Source organism: Aquarana catesbeiana, linkage group LG02 (assembly GCF_042186555.1).
Source record: "Aquarana catesbeiana isolate 2022-GZ linkage group LG02, ASM4218655v1, whole genome shotgun sequence".
NCBI classification, from domain to species: domain Eukaryota; kingdom Metazoa; phylum Chordata; class Amphibia; order Anura; family Ranidae; genus Aquarana; species Aquarana catesbeiana.
The window spans coordinates 386,783,473-386,801,165 of NC_133325.1; the positions used below are offsets into that span (position 1 = coordinate 386,783,473).

The following is a 17,693-nucleotide window of genomic DNA, read 5'->3' on the forward strand; positions in this document are numbered from 1 at the left end:
GTACTCCTTACCTGGTTGTCGCCACACACGCTTGACACCATCTGAACCAAATAAGTTTTATCTTGGTCTCATCAGACCACAGGACATTGTTCCATGTCCTTAGTCTGCTTGTCTTCAGCAAACTTTTTGCATGCTTTCTTGAGCATCATCTTTAGAAGAGAATTCCTTCTGGGAATACAGCAATGCAGTGGTCTGAGCACTGACAGACTGACCCCCTCACCCCTTCAACCTCTGCAGCAATGCTGGCAGCACTCATATGTCTATTTCCCAAAGACAGCCTCTGCATGGCGAGGCCTGTTCTGAGTGGAACCTGTCATGTTAAACCGCTGTTTGGTTTTGGCCACCATGCTGCAGCTCAGTTTCAGGGTCTTGGCAAACTTCTTTTAGCCTAGGCCATCTTTATGTAAAGCAACAGTTCTTTTTTTCAGATCCTCAGAGAGTTCTTTGCCATGAGGTGCCATGTTGAACTTCCAGTGACCAGTATAAGAGAGTGAGAGCGATAACACCAAATTTTACACACCTGCTCCCCATTTACACCTGAGACCTTGTAACACTAATGAGTCACATGACACCAGGGAGGGAAAATGGATAATTGGGCCCAATTTGGACATTTTCACTTGTGAAACGCACTTTTGTTGCCAGCGGTTTAGACATTAATGGCTGTGTTGTTATTTTGAGGGGACAGCAAATTTACACTGTTATACAATCTGTACACTCACTACCTTACAATGTAGCAAAGTGTAATTTCTTCAGTGGTCACATGAAAAGATAGAATAAAATATTTACTCAAATTTAAGGGGTGTAATGACTTTTGTGAGCTACTGTATATGTACTTATTTTGTGGCCAGTTCAGTCAGGTGATCTTCCCTGTGGCAGCTGCAGGCGAGAAGAAAAAGAGCTCAACAACAGCAGGAGTGCATGGGGGTGGTGATGTCCCCTGGAGACAGATCACGGAACTGGACTGGACCAGCCTTAATATAGGTAAGTATATACATCTTTCTTAAAAAGGTTAAAGCAGAGCTCCAGCCCCCCCCCCCACAGAAAAATTAGGTCAGCAGCTACAAATACTGTCTAATATTAGGGCACTTACTGTAACTGTCCAGGGATCCCGCAATGTTTTCAATTGGCTCTCGGGTGCTGCTGCTGCCGCCATTCCTCGTAAGGGAAACCGGCAGTGAAGCCTTGAGGCTTCAAAGCCGGTTGCCTACTGCGCATCTCAGGGCGAGGTCCCCTGGAAGTGGGAATGGGTACCTGTCAAAAACGGGTACCCGTTCCCCCCCCCCCCCCTTGAAATGTGCCAAATGTGGCAGCGAAGGGGTTGGGAGGAAGCAAACAAGCGGAGCTTCCCCTTTGGAGTGGCGTTCTGCTTTAAGGGCATCAAAATTCAACCGATTCTGCAGACATCAGCCAAATTTCGATGCATCTACGGGCAGGCTGGTTGTACTGCAGGCGATCCATCGATCAACTGAAGTACAACCAGCCTTTCAGGGTTTTTTTTTTCTATAGCCACCAGCAGTGATCATTGTATTATGCCAGTAGGGAAGGCTCCCAGAACATAATAGCACTATGGGAGAGCTTTCATGGAAAGAAAATTGCTTGATTCCCGCATCAACACAGTCACTACCTTTTTGATTGTTTGACATGCATTTTTCTCTGAGGGTACTGCCATTTATTTCATTACTTGGAAGAAAATAAATAACCACGATGCAGACCAATGTTAACCACACTTGTCATTAAGCTCACCAACTGATTATTTTGTGAAATCAGAAAGCATAGCTTTCTCTCTATACATGTACTGTTACTTGCAAAGCATGCACTGCTGGTGGGACAGATTTTAAGAAACCATGTTGGTAAGTGGTATCTGCAACTGTGTGTGTGTGTGTGTGTGTGTGTGTGTATATGTATATAATATATATATATATATATATATATATATATATATATATATATATATATATATATATATATATTAATTAGTAAATAAACTGCTGCATTATCTTCACTGATCACAAGCTTGCTGCCAGGCACAAGTAATATAGTGTTAATTTCATCAAAACATTTTTTTAAATTTCTAATTACCCTTTTAATACTTTGTGTGGCTCATTAGTTCATTTTCCAGCTACAAAAAATTCAGAATGTCAGAGTTAAAGAACAGTCACTATGCTGAATGTTTCTACAAAGAAAAAGTGAATACCCTCTCTAAGCAAGTTGTTGTCAAAATATCTTCTAGCAGATGTGGCAGTTTTTCCTAGCAGAGGAAAATAAGTGAATCAAAACAGAGTGACAGGTTCAATGACAATTTTGTGTTTTAACCCCTACCCGGCTAGCCGCCGCAGTTGTAGTGCGGCAGGTTGGCTCCTCTGGGCAAACCAACGTAGCTGTACATCTGTTCGCCTTTTGACCACTAGAGGGCGCGCGCCGCTGGAGCCGATGCGCGACCGCTGGGCACCTGCGATCGCTCCACATAGAGACAGAATGGAGATCTGTCAATCTAAATGGACAGATCTCCGTGCTGTCAGGAGTGAGAAGAGAGATCTGTTGTTCATACTAAGTATGAACAACGATCGGTCTCCTCACCCAGGCACACCCATCCCCCCACAGTTAGAATCACTCCCTAGGTAACACAGTTAACCCCTTGATCGCCCCCTACTGTTAACTCCTTTCCTGCCAGTGACATTTACACAGTAATCAGTGCATTTTTATAGCAGTGGTCGCTGTATAAATGCCAATGGTCCCAAAAATGTGCAAAAAGTGTCCGATCTGTCTGCCTTAATGTTGCAGTCCCGATAAAAATCACTGATCGCCGTAATTACTAGTAAAAAAAATAAAATAATAAAAATGCCATAAATCTTTCCCCCATTTTGTAGACGCTATAACTTTTGCGCAAACCAATCAATATATGCTTATTGCAATTTTTATTACCAAAAATATGTAGAAGAATACATATCGGCCTAAACTGAGTGAAAAATTTTTCTTTTAAAAAAAAAAAAAAAAAAAAATTGGGGATATTTATTATAGCAAAAAGTACACAATATTGTGTTTTTTTTTTTTTTGTTTTTTTTTCAAAATTATCTGTCTTTTTTTGTTTATAGCACAAAAATATAAACTGCAGAGATGATCAGATACCACCAAAAGAAAGCTCTATTTGTGGGAAAAAAAGGACGTAATTGGACATAGCACAACTGTTAAAATGTCTAAGAAGTAGCATTTACGCATTGCCACATAGAAATAGGTATGCTCACCAGAGCCCTAAACCAATCCAATCCTGCAATCTATTATCAAAATGTTTGTATGCTTGCCATATTTTATAGAGCACGCTACACTGGAAACTATTTGTAATGTTTGGCCACATGTGTGACCACCTAAAATCAAAACGAAACACCAAAACTCCAAAATTACTTAAGTTAATTATAAGACAGGTATGTCATGACCATAGACACACTCCTAAACCTTGTGGACAGCGTTCCCAGAATAGTTGAAGCTGTTATAGCTGCAAAGGGATGGGCCATCTCAATATTAAACCCTACAGACTAAGACTCCATTAAAGTTTTTTGTGCGTGTTAAGGCAGGTGTCCCAATACTTTTGACAATATAGTATATACAATCATGGCCAAAGATATTGCCACCTCTGCATTTCTGTCAGATAATGCTCCCCTTCGCCCAGAAAATGTTTGCAATTACAAATGTTTAGGCATTCTCATGTTTATTTCTTTTGTTTGTATTGGTATGACACAAAAAGTGGAGAAACAAAAAGCCAAATCTGACACATTCCACAAACAACTCCAAAAATTGACTCATTACATCTGCTCATATCCCATTTCAAGCATCAACTACTTTTTCTTATCAATATCTTTTTGTGAGGTCTCCAGAACTGGACAGTATTTTAGGTGAGGTCTTACTATAGATCTCTAAAGGGGAATCAGGACCTCATTCCTCTAACTGGTCACCCCTCTAGTGATTCATCCGAGAATTCTTTTTGTTTTTCCCACTGTATGGCCACACTGTTTGCTTCTCATCTGAAAAAAAGTACTCCCAAATCTTTTTCCTTTGTAGTGCTGGCCAACACTGTACCATTGTAATCTGTCAATGGATTATTTTTCCCTAGGTGCATTAATTTACATTTAGAAACATTTGAACTGCAATTTCCACTGCTTTGACTAATCTACCAGCAATCCCAAATTTTATGTTCCATCTTACAGATACCTCCAGGGAAATTAACCCTATTGCATACCGTTGTATCATCAGCAAAAAGACATACCTTGCCCACCAAACTTTTAGTTATACCACGTACAAACTCATTAAATAGAACAGGACCTAGTACAAAGCTTTGTGGTTCACTTTGTGCTACATCAGATCAAGGATGCATAGGTGGTGAATATAAATGTTTGGTACTTTTGAATCCAGCACTTCTTTTAGGCTTTAACCGAGTCAGCTTCTCTGCCACATCTGTCTCTAGAAATCCTGAAGATGAACTACACTTTGTTTCCTTAAATCTCCTATACAGTATTTCACAAAAGTGAGTACACCCCTTACATTTTTGTAAATATTTTATTATATCTTTTCATGTGACAACACTGAAGAAATTAAACTTTGCTACAATGTAAAGTAGTGAGTGTACAGCTTGTATAACTGTAAATTTGCTGTCTTCTCAAAATAACTCAACACGCAGCCATTAATGTCTAAGCCGCTGGCAACAAAAGTGAGTACACCCTAAGTGAAAATGAACAAATTGGGCCCAATTAGCCATTTTCCCTCCCTGGTGTCATGTGACTCATTAGCGTTACAAGGTCTCAGGTATGAATGGGGAGCAGGTGTGTTAAATTTGGTGTTATCGCTCTCACTCTCTCATATTGGTCACTGGAAGTTCAACTTGGCACCTCATGGCAAAGAACTCTCTGAGGATCTGAAAAAAAGAATTGTTACTCTACAAAAAGATGGCCTAGGCTATAAGAAGATTGCCAAGACCCTGAAACTGAGCTGCAGCACAGTGGCTAAGACCATACAGCTGTTTAACAGGACAGGTTCCACTCAGAACAGGCCTCTCCATGGTTGACCAAAAGAGGTGATGGACTGGCCAAGCATGTATCCAGACCTAAGCCCTATTGAGCATCTGTGGGGCATCTTCAAACGGAAGGTGGAGGAGTGCAAGGTCTCTAACATCCACCAGCTCCGTGATGTCATCATGGAGGAGTGGAAGAGGACTCCAGTGGCAACCTGTGAAGCTCTGGTGAACTCCATGTCCAAGAGGGTTTAGGCAGTGCTGGTAAATAATGGTGGCCACACAAAATATTGACACTTTTGGGCCCAATTTGAACATTTTCACTTAGGGGTGTATTCACTTTTGTTGCCAGCGGTTTAGACTTTAATGTTTGTGTGTTGACTTATTTTGAGGGGACAGCAAATTTACAGCTTTATACAAGCTGTGCACTGACTAGTTTATATTGTAGCAAAGTGTATTTTTTTCAGTGTTGTCACATGAAAAGATATAATAAAATATTTACAAAAATGTGAGGGGTGTACTCACTTTTGTGAGATATTGTATGCAATTTTTTTTCTCCTATACTATCCTACTTGCCTTTTTAGTGAACCATACTGGATTTTCTTCTGCTTACTTTTACTAATTTGCCTGACCTATATTGCCTCCAGACTAGTAGACTTTATTAGTGCCCACTGATTACTGACTTTTACCGCTTTTTAATTAAATTTCTTAGAAATCCATCATACTTGATTTGATTGTAGCCGTATTAGTGCAATTGTGAAATCCATGAATTTCTGCAAATTTTGTCCATTTTGAAATCCAAAAATTTAGTTTTTGAACATGATTTTTCTGTTCTTGTTTTAATATCAAACCAAAGGCATCAGTGATCACTGGACCCAAATTTTCTACCACCTCAACATCAGGCAATTTAATCCCCTTTTGGCAGTACTAGGTCTAGAATATGATATCCTTATTACAGACACTTTTATAAAGCGCCGCCAATTTATGCAGTGCTTTACATATTGTACATTCACATCAGTCCCTGGCCTAATGGAGCTTGCAAGCTATGGTTTCTAACTTGCATACATACAGATACTAGGGCCAAATAAACTACCAGCATGTTTTTAAAGTGTGGAAGGAAACTGAAGTACCTGGAGCACAACCACGCAGGCACAGGGAGAACATGCAAACTTAGTGCAGTTAGTGCCATGGTTGGGATTCGAACCAGCAACTCTAGTGCTGATAGCCAGAAGTGCTAACCATCTCCTTGGGTTGGGCTTTTCACTAACTGAAAGAGAGACCCCATTTAGTGCCTCCATTATATCCCTGCTCTTGTTTGTAATTGAAGATTGAGAATTCCAGTTAATGTCAAGCATGTTCAAGTCACCCACAATTTAAAACCTTTCCCTTTATTTCATTCTGCATTTCCCTTAGTTTGGTGTTTGGGGGAGGAAGCAAACCTTTTATTCATCGACCTTGTCCCCCCGTTACGTCTGCTGCTACTGCCACGATCTGCTATCTGAATCCTCTACCATCATGAATCCTCCCCACTGGGAAGGAACAATGACAAAATTTTAAAGGGTCGCCTATGGGGATTTTTAAGTTTGGCGCCATTCCACGAGCGTGTGCAGTTTTGAAGCGTGACATGTTAGGTATCTATTTACTCGGCGTAACATCATCTTTCACATTATGCAAAAAAATTGTTAAAAACATTTCTGCGCAAATACTGTGCAAGATAAAAAGTTGCAACAACGCCATTGTATACTCTAGGGCAGGGGTGTCAAACTCAAAATCATCGGGGGCTGCATCGGCAGGATGGTTGCCCTCAAAGGGCCGGTTGTATCTGTAGGGCAGGGGTCAGGATTGCGCTGCGTACAGAGTGCAGGGGTCAGGATTGCGCTGCGTACAGAGTGCAGGGGTCAGGATTGCGCTGCGTACAGAGTGCAGGGGTCAGGATTGCGCTGCGTACAGAGTGCAGGGGTCAGGATTGCGCTGCGTACAGAGTGCAGGGGTCAGGATTGCGCTGCGTACAGAGTGCAGGGGTCAGGATTGCGCTGCGTACAGAGTGCAGGGGTCAGGATTGCGCTGCGTACAGAGTGCAGGGGTCAGGATTGCGCTGCGTACAGAGTGCAGGGGTCAGGATTGCGCTGCGTACAAAGGGGAGGGGTCAGGAGTGTACTATGCAGTGTGCAACATCTCATTTCCACCCCTCCTCCTTGGTTCTGACCTCTGCACCCATCACTCTCCTCCCACCTCTGCACACATCTGCCTCCACATGCCCCCCCCAAGTTTCCTCACATCTGCACTCTCTCCTGCCTTCCTACCTGGCCCAGCTCTGGTACCTCCCCGTATAGGCGGCTCCCTCCCTTTGTATTGGGCTATAAGTTAGTACCTCTCTCTGGGGCAGATCTCTGTGTTCAGTATCAGTACTAAATAAGCATCACAGCACTGTCTCACCAACAATAACACAAGTGCTTAAACAGCCCGCCCTCAGGATGCTGGATGAAAAAAAAAAAAAAAAAACAGCTGTCAGCATTCACTCGCTGGAGGGACTGGGGAGGCAAGAGAGCGGAGACAGAGCGGCATCGGAGGCGGAGACAGAGCGACTGCGGACACAAAGCTGAGGCAGGGGTGGAGGCGGAGACAGAGTGGAGGGGAGATGTTTACTCTTATTGTCATGGAGACTGGCCGTGCATGCGCTAATACAAAGCCGCACCGCTCGCGGGACTGAGGAGGATGTTTTCCCTTGTTGCCTTGGATACCTGCAGAAAAAAAGAGATGGTGGCGACACAGTGCGGGCCTTGTGTTTGCCACCTGGGCTCTAGGGTCTTTGCTAAAAAAAACATATATGATGTTTGCGGGTTCTATGTAATTTTCTAGCAAAAAAATGATTTCTGGTTTGGTATCCAAAGGCAAGGTAATAGTTTTGGTGTTCTTGAAAATGTTATATACTACAACATAAGAAAATGTAATGAAGAGCAAATTGTACTACTGAGAAAAACTAGCTATACACGCATTCTTAATAAGAGAATCCATTACTCCACACCCCCCCCCCCCCCAATTTGCTCTAAACAGCGTAGATGGAGGAATATTCCCCGCCGACTGTTGTATTCTGACATTTACAGCACCCATGACTATCAAAATACCCTTTTGCATCTGCTTAGCTGCAGTCACTTGTTCAAACGAAAGTTTTCTGCTAGTATCCTCTGGTTTACAAATGGAAGCTTCTCAAGCTGGGTGGTGTCGACAAGGCCATCCACAGCTCGAGTTTCAATGTATGGCTAGCAAAACTGCTTACAGCAGTTCATATGTACTTGCAGATTTCGGAGTCATTTGTTTTAGTGCATTGTTGAGTGTTATGGTCCTAACATGCTTCAGACATTGGTGGTTGGAGAGGGAGTAGGTTTTTTTGGGCGGCACAGTGGTGTAGTGGATAGCACTTTCGCCTAGCAGTAAGAAGGGTCGCTGGTTCGAATCCCAACCACTACCTGCCTGGAGTTTGCATGTTCTCCCTGTGCCTGCGTGGGTTTCTTCCGGGTACTCCGGTTTCCTCCCACATTCCAAAGACATGCTGGTAAGTTAATTGGATTCTGTCTAAATTGTCCCTAGTATGTATGAATGCGAGTTAGGAACCCTTAGGTTGTAAGCTGCTTGAGGGTAGGGACTGATGTGAATGTACAATGTATATGTAAAGCGCTGCGTAAATTGATGGCGCTATATAAGTACCTGAAATAAATAAGGATTAAAATCCCAGAGACCTTGTTAGTGTGGTGATTCTTGGTTCAGTTACCAGAGTAAAAATTTGGCAGTGGCCAGAAGTTTCAGACCTGATTAGTGCAGAGCCACTCACTACTGTGGCCATTTTTCGGTGCCTTTACAATAACACAATGACGAATGCTGAGTCATACATGTTACAAGAATGTAAACAGAGAAAACCCCCAAAAAATGGGATTATAGGGGCCCACAATTTACAAAAAAATAGGAGGGAAAAAAAAAAAAGAGCAGGGAAGTAGGGATTCCCAAAAAAGAGTGAAGGAGCTGGAACAAGGACCACAAGGTCTCCTAAGAGCACCCAGAAAAGGGTGGTCAAACCAAGCATTCCGGACCGAAACAAAAATATATATAAAAAATATAGGATAGCCAAGTATCTAGAAGGAAGAGCTCAAATAACAAATTCCCAGATAGTATATAAAATGCTTATGCCCAGGCTTGAGGACTCTTGCTAAATAAGAAGGTACTAATGCTGTAGAAACAGAGCAAACTTACCTGCAAAAGCTGAATGCTGTAAGTGGAGTGGAGTGGCCCACAGCAGTCTCCTCTATCCCTTTCTGGGAAGCAAGTGGAGGATTAGTGGCCGCACAACTGGCTTCTTTTTATATACCCAAGAGGGGGGGTGCACCAAGTGGTCTCAAATATCCCCTGGGTAGCCAGAATGCATTCCAAGCCAGTCCGTTAGATGTGGGGTGCATGGCAGAGAGCACGCCTCCCAACGGGGTGACGTCATGCGACAAGTGGACGTAGCATACACCCATATGCGCACTGTAGGTACTTAAGACTATGCCGCTAAATGATAGAGTGTGTGACGCGGCCTCGTCTGGATGGCAGAATGATGTCATGTGCCAATCACCCAATTGCGTTCCAAGCTGCTCCTCTGGATACAAAGCGCATGCGTCAGGCATGGCAGGATGTCGTCACGTGCTGAGCATCCACTGGTGCATGTAGAGAGATGGAGACATAGTCGAGTTCAGGCAAAAAAATGTTACAAGAAAGGGTGATCACGCATTAGGTAGCGGAACATTACTGTCAAGGCAACTTTTGAAGTTCTAAAAGTAACCCTTACTTTTATAAGTGAGAGTTGAGATTAGTAGCAGATACAGTGGGGCAAAAATAGTATTTAGTCAGCCACCAATTGTGCCAGTTCTCCCACTTAAAAAGATGAGAGAGGCCTGTAATTGTCGTCATAGTTATACCTCAACTATGAGAGACAAAATGTGGAAACAAATCCAGACTATCACATTGTCTGTTTTTTGAAAGAATTTATTTGCAAATTATGGTGGAAAATAAGTATTTGGTCACCTACAAACAAGCAAGATTTCTGGCTCTCACAGACCTGTATCTTCTTCTTTAAGAGACTCCTCTGTCCTCCACTCATTACCTGTATTAATGGCACCTGTTTGAACTTGCTATCAGTTTAAAAGAAACCTGTCCACAACCTCAAACAGTCACCCTCCAAACTCCACTATGGTGAAGACCAAAGAGCCGTCGAAGGACACCAGAAACAAAATTGTAGACCTGCACCAGGCTGGGAAGACTAAATCTGCAATAGGCAAGCAGCTTGGTGTGAAGAAATCAACTGTGGGAGTAATAATTAGAAAATGGAAGACATACAAGACCACTGATGATCTACCTCAATCTGGGGCTCCGTGCAAGATCTCACCCTGTGGGGTCAAAATGACCACATGAACGATGAGCAAAAATCCCAGAACCACACGGGGGGGACCTAGTGAATGACCTGCAGAGCTGGGACCAACGTAACAAAGGCTACCATCAGTAACACACTACGCCGCCAGGGACTCAGATCCTGCAGTGCCAGACGTGTCCCCCTGCTTAAGCCAGTACATGTCTGGGCCCATCTGAGGTTTGCTAGAGAGCATTTGGATGATCCAGAAGAGGATTGGGAGAATGACATATGGTCAGATGAAACCAAAGTAGAACTGTTTGGTAGAAACACAACTCGTCGTGTTTGGAGGAGAGAGAATGCTGAGTTGCAACCAAAGAACACCATACCTACTGTGAAGCATGGGGGTGGCAACATCATGCTTTGGGGCTGTTTCTCTGCAAAGGAAACAGGACGACTGATCCGTGTACATGAAAGAATGAATGGGGCCATGTATCGTGAGATTTTGATCGCAAACCTCCTCCCATCAGCAAGGGCATTGAAGATGAAACGTGGCTGGGTCTTTCAGCATGACAATGATCCCAAACACACCGCCCGGGCAACGAAGGAGTGGCTTCGTAAGAAGCATTTCAAGGTCCTGGAGTGGCCTAGCCAGTCTCCAGATCTCAACCCCATAGAAAACCTTTGGAGGGAGTTGAAAGTCCGTGTTGCCCAGCGACAGCCCCAAAACATCACTGCTCTAGGGGAGATCTGCATGGAGGAATGGGTCAACATACCAGCAACAGTGTGTGACAACCTTGTGAAGACTTACAGAAAACGTTTGACCTCTGTCATTGCCAACAAAGGATATATAACAAAGTCTTGAGATGAACTTTTGATATTGACCAAATACTTATTTTCCACCATAATTTGCAAATAAATTCTTTCAAAAATCAGACAATGAGATTGTCTGGATTTGTTTCCACATTTAGTCTCTCATAGTTGAGGTATACCTATGATGACAATTACAGGCCTCTCTCATCTTTTTTAGTGGGAGAACTTGCACAATTGGTGGCTGACTAAATACTATTTTTGCCCCACTGTATCTGCTACTAATCTCAACTCTCACTTATAAAAGTAAGGGTTACTTTTAGAACTTCAAAAGTTGCCTTGACAGTAATGTTCCGCTACCTAATGCGTGATCACCCTTTCTTGTAACATTTTTTTGCCTGAACTCGACTATGTCTCCATCTCTCTACATGCACCAGTGGATGCTCAGCACAATACTTTTTTTGCCCCACTGTATTTTCTAAAAGAACTGTTAACTCTGCTGAGGACAGATCAATATAAAAAAAAAAAAAAAATCTTACACCAATGGCAAGACTAAGCACATCAACAGGACACATGGTGGCCTTACTGCATTAGCAAGGTTTCCCACAGTCAGCTTTTTATAGGAAGACAGATGTTTCCTGGTGTGCTGTCCAGACTCTCCTGCAGGAACACAAAGGGACAGGCAACATTGATGAAAATAGTAGTTGGCCAAGGAAACGTATTGTGGTAGCTGACTTCCTTTCAGAATCGGAGTATATTTTTATTTATTTCAGGTACTTATATAGCGCTCTCAGTTTACGCAGCGCTTTACATATACATTGTACATTCACATCAGTCCCTACCCTCAAGGAGCTTACAATCTAAGGTCCCTAACTCACATTCATACATACTAGGGACAATTTAGACAGGATCCAATTAACCTACCAGCATGTCTTTGGAGTGTGGGAGGAAACCGGAGTACCTGGAGGAAACCCACGCAGGCACAGGGAGAACATGCAAACTCCAGGCAGGTAGTGTCGTGGTTGGGATTCGAACCAACGACCCTTCTTACTGCTAGGCAAAAGTGCTACCCACTACACCTCTGTGCCGTCCCAATTATCCAGACATAGACTGGGTGGAAGGAACCACACATTCATCTAAGGCTCGCCAATTCCTAAATGTCTTGCTGGACAATTTCATGGGTCAGTAAATGCACCAACTAGAAACAAAGCGTTACTAGACCTACTGATTATCAAGAATACAGACCTGATCACGGATGTGGAAATACAGGGCAATTTAGAATACAGCATATCACAGGTCAATTCGTTTTAGTATAAATCAAACAAATGGGAAACATAAGGGGAATGCAAAGAGACTCAATTTCAAAAGAGCCAACTTCCCTAAACTACGATCCTTGCTAGAAGATAATAATTGGGATAAAATCTTAGGAACAAAGAACACAGAGGAAAAATGGGTATACTTTAAGAGCATATTAAATAAGGGCATTAGCCAGTGCATCCCAATGGGAAATAAATTTAAAAGATCTAATAAAAGTCTTTGGTGGCCTAACTCCAACGTAAAAATGCATATAAAAGCAACGGAGAAGGCCTTCAAAAAATATAAGACAGAGGAATCATCAGCATTCCAACTTTACAAAAAATGCAACAAGAAATGTAAGGATGCAATCAGGGCGGCTAAGATAGAACACAAAAGGCACATAGCAGAGGAGAATTAAAGAATTTCTTGGGATTTTTTTTTTAAGTACATAAATAGTAAGAAAGCGAGGTCAGATCATATTGGTCCTATAAAGAATGATGAAGGGAATCTGGTCTCTAAGGATAGAGAGATGGCAAAGGTTTTGAATTTATTCTTCTACTCAGTCTTCACGAGGGAATCGGGGGGGGGGGGGGCTTAGGTAACCAAAAGTGCAATGTTTATCCTCATGACATGTCACAGGAAGCACCCTCATGGCTAACAGAGGACAGAATTAGAAATAGACTTGAAAAACGTAACATTAATAAGTCATTAGGACCAGATGGCTTGCACGCGGGAGTCCTTAAGAAACTCGGTCAAGTAATTGCCAGACCATTGTTCTTAATTTTTACGAACAGTCTACTGACTAGAATGGTACCAACTGATTTGAGAAAAGCCAATGTAGCACCAATTTTTAAAAAAGGGCCAAGATACAGGGCGGTCTGGGGTGGAAAGTGGGGTCCCCCAGGGTTCTGTCCTGGGACCAATCCTATTTAATTTATGCATAAACGACCTGGAGGATGCGATAAACAGCTCAATCTCTGTATTTGTGGCAGATACTAGGCTAAGCAGGGCAATAACTTCTCTGCAGGATGTGGAAACTTTGCAAGAAGATCTGAACAAATTAATGGGGTGGGCAACTACGTGGCAAATGAGGTTTAATGTAGAAAAATTTAAAATAATGCATTTGGGTGGCAAAAATATGAATGCAATCTACTCACTAGGGGGAGATCCTCTAGGGGGAATCTAGGATGGAAAAGGACCTAGGGGTCCTAGTAGATGACAGGCTCAGCAATGGCATTCAATGCCAAGCTGCTGCAAGCAAAGCAAACAGAATATTGGAATGCATTAAAAAGGGGATTAACTCCAGAGATAAAACAATGATTCTCCTGCTCTACAAGACTCTGGTCCGGCCACACCTGGAGTAGGCTGTCCAGTTCTAGGCACCTTAGGAAGGATGTGCTGGAACTGGAGAGAGTCCAGAGAAGGGCAACAAAACTAATAAAGGGACTGGAAGACCTTAGTTATGAGGAAAGGTTACGAGCACTGAACTTATTCTCTCTGGAGAAGTGACGCTTGAGAGGGGATATGATTTCAATGTACAAATAGCGTACTGGTGACCTCACAATAGGGATAAAGCTTTTCCACGAAAGGGAATTTAATAAGACACACGGCCATTCACTAAAATTAGAAGAAAAGCGATTTAACCTTAAACTACGTAGAGGGTTCTCTACTGTAAGAGCGGCAAGGATGTGGAATTCCCTTCCACAGGCAGTGGTTTCAGTGGGGAGCATTGATATTAAAAAACTATTAGATAGGCACCTGAACGACCACAACTTACAGGGGTATACAATGTAATACTGACAAAAAAAAATCACAAACATAGGTTGGACTTGTCTTTTATTCAACCTCGCCTACTATGTAGCTATGTAATAAAAAGCCATACCTCTGATACGAAAAGAAATCCAAGTGTCTTGCCTATGCACAAAAATGCAAGAACTGGTGTGCAGAAAATTGGAAGCAGGAGAGCGCTGGACTGATGGGTTTGAATTTGGCAAACAAACTGCCTTCTGTTACAGTCAAATATGTCAAAGGCCTGGAGAGCATGGTGGAGATTCCTTACAGGTTTTGGGGCTGCATTTCTCAATATGGAGTTGGGGATTTGGTCAGATTTATTGGTTTCCTCAATAATCAAAGATACAGGCCTTTACTTCTTCATTGTGCAATCCCATCAGGGAGGCATCTGATCGGTCCCGAATTTATTTTGCAGTAGGGCAATGGCCCAAAAACTTACAGCCAAAGTCATAAAATACTCTCTTCAGCCTTTGTGGACGAGATAATATGGGACCCCCCAAGCCACGATCTCAACATTATTTAAGTGGTTGTAAAGGTAGAAGGTTTTTTTTTTTTTTTTTTTTTTACCTTAATGCATTTTCTGCATTAAGGTAAAAATCCTTCTTTGTGTAGCTCCCCCCCAGGCCTTTCTTATTCCCGATTTTGATCCAGCCCTGTGCCTGAGAGCATCGGCTCTCTCTACTCTCTCTCTCTCTCTACACTGGATATGGAGGCAGCAGTGGGACCCATTGGCTCCTGCTGCTGTCAATCACAGCTATAGGGCGGGGTAGAGCTCTACTCTTTGTGTGCTAATGAACATATAGAGCACAGCTTGAGATTAAGCTCTCACAAGTGAGTTGCTATGGGAGTATTCGGCAGGGGAAAGGAGCCAGGACCGCTGGTGGGGGACCACAAAATATCAGGGCTGCTCTGTGCAAAACATTTGCACAGAGCAGGTAAGTATGACATGTTTGTCATGTCATACTTACATGTCATACTTGTTACATGTCATACTTTATTTTTAAATGACAAACATGTCATACATGTATGACATGTTTGTCATTTTAAAATAAAAAATATGTTTACAATCCCTTTAAGTCTGTCTAGGAATACATTAAGAAGCCAAAACAAATGAGAGCCTAATCCATAGAAAAACTGTGGTTAGTTCTCCTAGATGATTGTAACAACTTCCTTGGCATGTTCATTACACTATGTGCAAGTATACCTGGGAGCATTGCTGCTCTTTGAACAGGCAAAGAGTGTTTTTTTTTTTTTTTTTTTTTTTTTTATGCATTTTGTAGATGTAATTTGGAAGTAAATTGTATCTGAGCACTACAAACTGGAAACAGAATTTATTTTGAACATTCAAAGCCATGCTTTATTTTGTTGGGAAACACTTTGTAAAACTCTGCCTTAGTATTTCTAGCCATGGCCATCTTGAGTAAGGGCATATGAGTCATGTAGTGTTTGCTTCCCAGAATCCATTTGACCTTAGGCCAAGCATGCAGGTAGGAGAGTGTGCTTAGCCGAGAACCCCCCCCCCCCCCCCCCCCATGCCAATGAAAACTACTGGGATGACTTCATTTTGGCCTAGGCCAGAAACCCGGAAACAACTGAAGAAATGGAAAAGAAAAGGTTAAAGCAAGAAAATATAATATACCTTCCTTTCTATTTACTAATGTTGGCAACATAAGGATTACAAATAGTTAATGTTGATTCAGAAAGTTTAATTCCACTTTAATGCAATTAATGTTTTTATGTATTTTTAAATAAAGTGTTACTAAACCCAGAGCTCTGCATTCACTATATCTGGTCTCCTACAGTACATAGAACATGAAAATGCAATTATTTTAGTAAATATAAACTGCTAAATACCTTTTTTTTTTTTCCATCAGCAGTTTTATGAGTGTCTGTTAAAACTTGTAGGAGGAATTTTCATTCTACCACGATTGTCCTATGAGAATGCAGGTCCCCTGACCCTCTGTGTGGACAGTGCTGATTGGCCATGTGCTAAACACATGCACGCTTCCAAGAGGAAAAAAAAACCTCTAGCAATACACACCAAACTGAGCATGTGCAAGCCTGTCTCTGTAAAAATCAGGTTATTTTTTGGAGACAGTGGAAGGAGGAGATGATCAGAGAAGACAGGATTGAACAGCCTATTTACACAATGCAGAGTATTAACCTCTTAGGTTCCACAGTGAGTATAACAAGCATGCTTTACTGCATATACAGACTGATTTTGCTGTTGTGGGTTTAGTAACACTTTAATTACAATATTTTTTCACAAGTACCTACATTTTGCAGAGTACTGGGTATATGAAAATATATAATGCATATTTTTTTCACTTCCCTCTTCCCCCAAGTGTGTTTGGCTGCTGTTCTGTTTTGAACTTGGATAAATTTTTTACATGTTTTACTGTATGAAGCTAATCACATTGTCATAAGCGTGAAATGCTTTTGCAGTTTCATTTTCCAAGAACCCAAGTGCCTCAGCATCACCTGTAAAGGCTATCAGACGGACCATGCAGTCCCCTCAGAAACCTGGGCTGGCGCAGAAAGGAAGGAAGCCTGTGCGCGACAAGCCTCTTGAAGAAGCCCCCAGCCCATCAAGAAAAGGCAAGCGTACAAAAAACACCACACTGGCAAGAAATGTGGTAAACACTGATGACCTTAAAAGGAAGAGGGGATTAAAACCAGGAAGAAAGGTAAATACAAATCTTTTTTTGTTTTTTAGGTTTTTTTTTTAATTGATTGTATGGAATAAACTTAATGCAGAACTTAGAAATGTTTTTCCCTGGCTTGGAAATTAATTAACTGTCCATGGGGGAAAGTGAATTGTTCCATTGTACACTACTTGAATATTTGTTCCATATATAGTTTCCACATAAACTGCCAAGTTAAATGTGAGAAATGTCACTGCATATTCAGAATTTTTTTTTTTATTTATGTGTAGCAGGAAATTAATGTATATCAGGACTCTTCCTAATTTTAAAACAAAGGGTCAGTAGTTCACTGTCTTTCAAAATTTAGAGGGGCTGGACTGTGGCCAGTGGGAGTACAAAATGCTCACGGTTAGTAAAAGTAAATGTCTCAGGCTCTATGGTCAGTGGTAGTAAATAATGCCCAGGCTCAATGATCATTGTGAGTAAATAATGCCCCAGACCCCATAGTCAGTGGAAGTAAGTAATGCCCCAGACTTCATAGTTGGTGCAAGTAACTAATGCCTCAAATTAAATAGTGGGAATAACTAATGCCCCAGACTCAATAGTCAGTGGGAGTGAAAAAAAAAAATGCCCCACGTTCAGTGAGCAGTGTTACAAAACGACCTCGCACCTGAGGTCCATGACAGGGTAGTTGGTGACCACTGCTATATATATACACTCACCAGCCACTTTATTACGTAAACCTTGCTAGTACCAGGTTGGACTAACTTTTGCC

General features: G+C 42.0%; 1 protein-coding gene across 4 annotated transcripts in view; it reads left to right on the forward strand.

The window, feature by feature from the left end:
- Nucleotides 1-17,693, forward strand: part of SCML2 (Scm polycomb group protein like 2) — a 192,952-nt gene that overhangs the window by 115,303 nt on the left and 59,956 nt on the right. For all 4 annotated transcript variants that reach the window (XM_073615174.1, XM_073615172.1, XM_073615173.1 and 1 more), the window contains one exon: nucleotides 16,719-16,960. In XM_073615174.1, coding sequence (XP_073471275.1) covers nucleotides 16,719-16,960 — 242 coding nt within the window. The remainder of the gene's footprint in view (nucleotides 1-16,718; nucleotides 16,961-17,693) is intronic.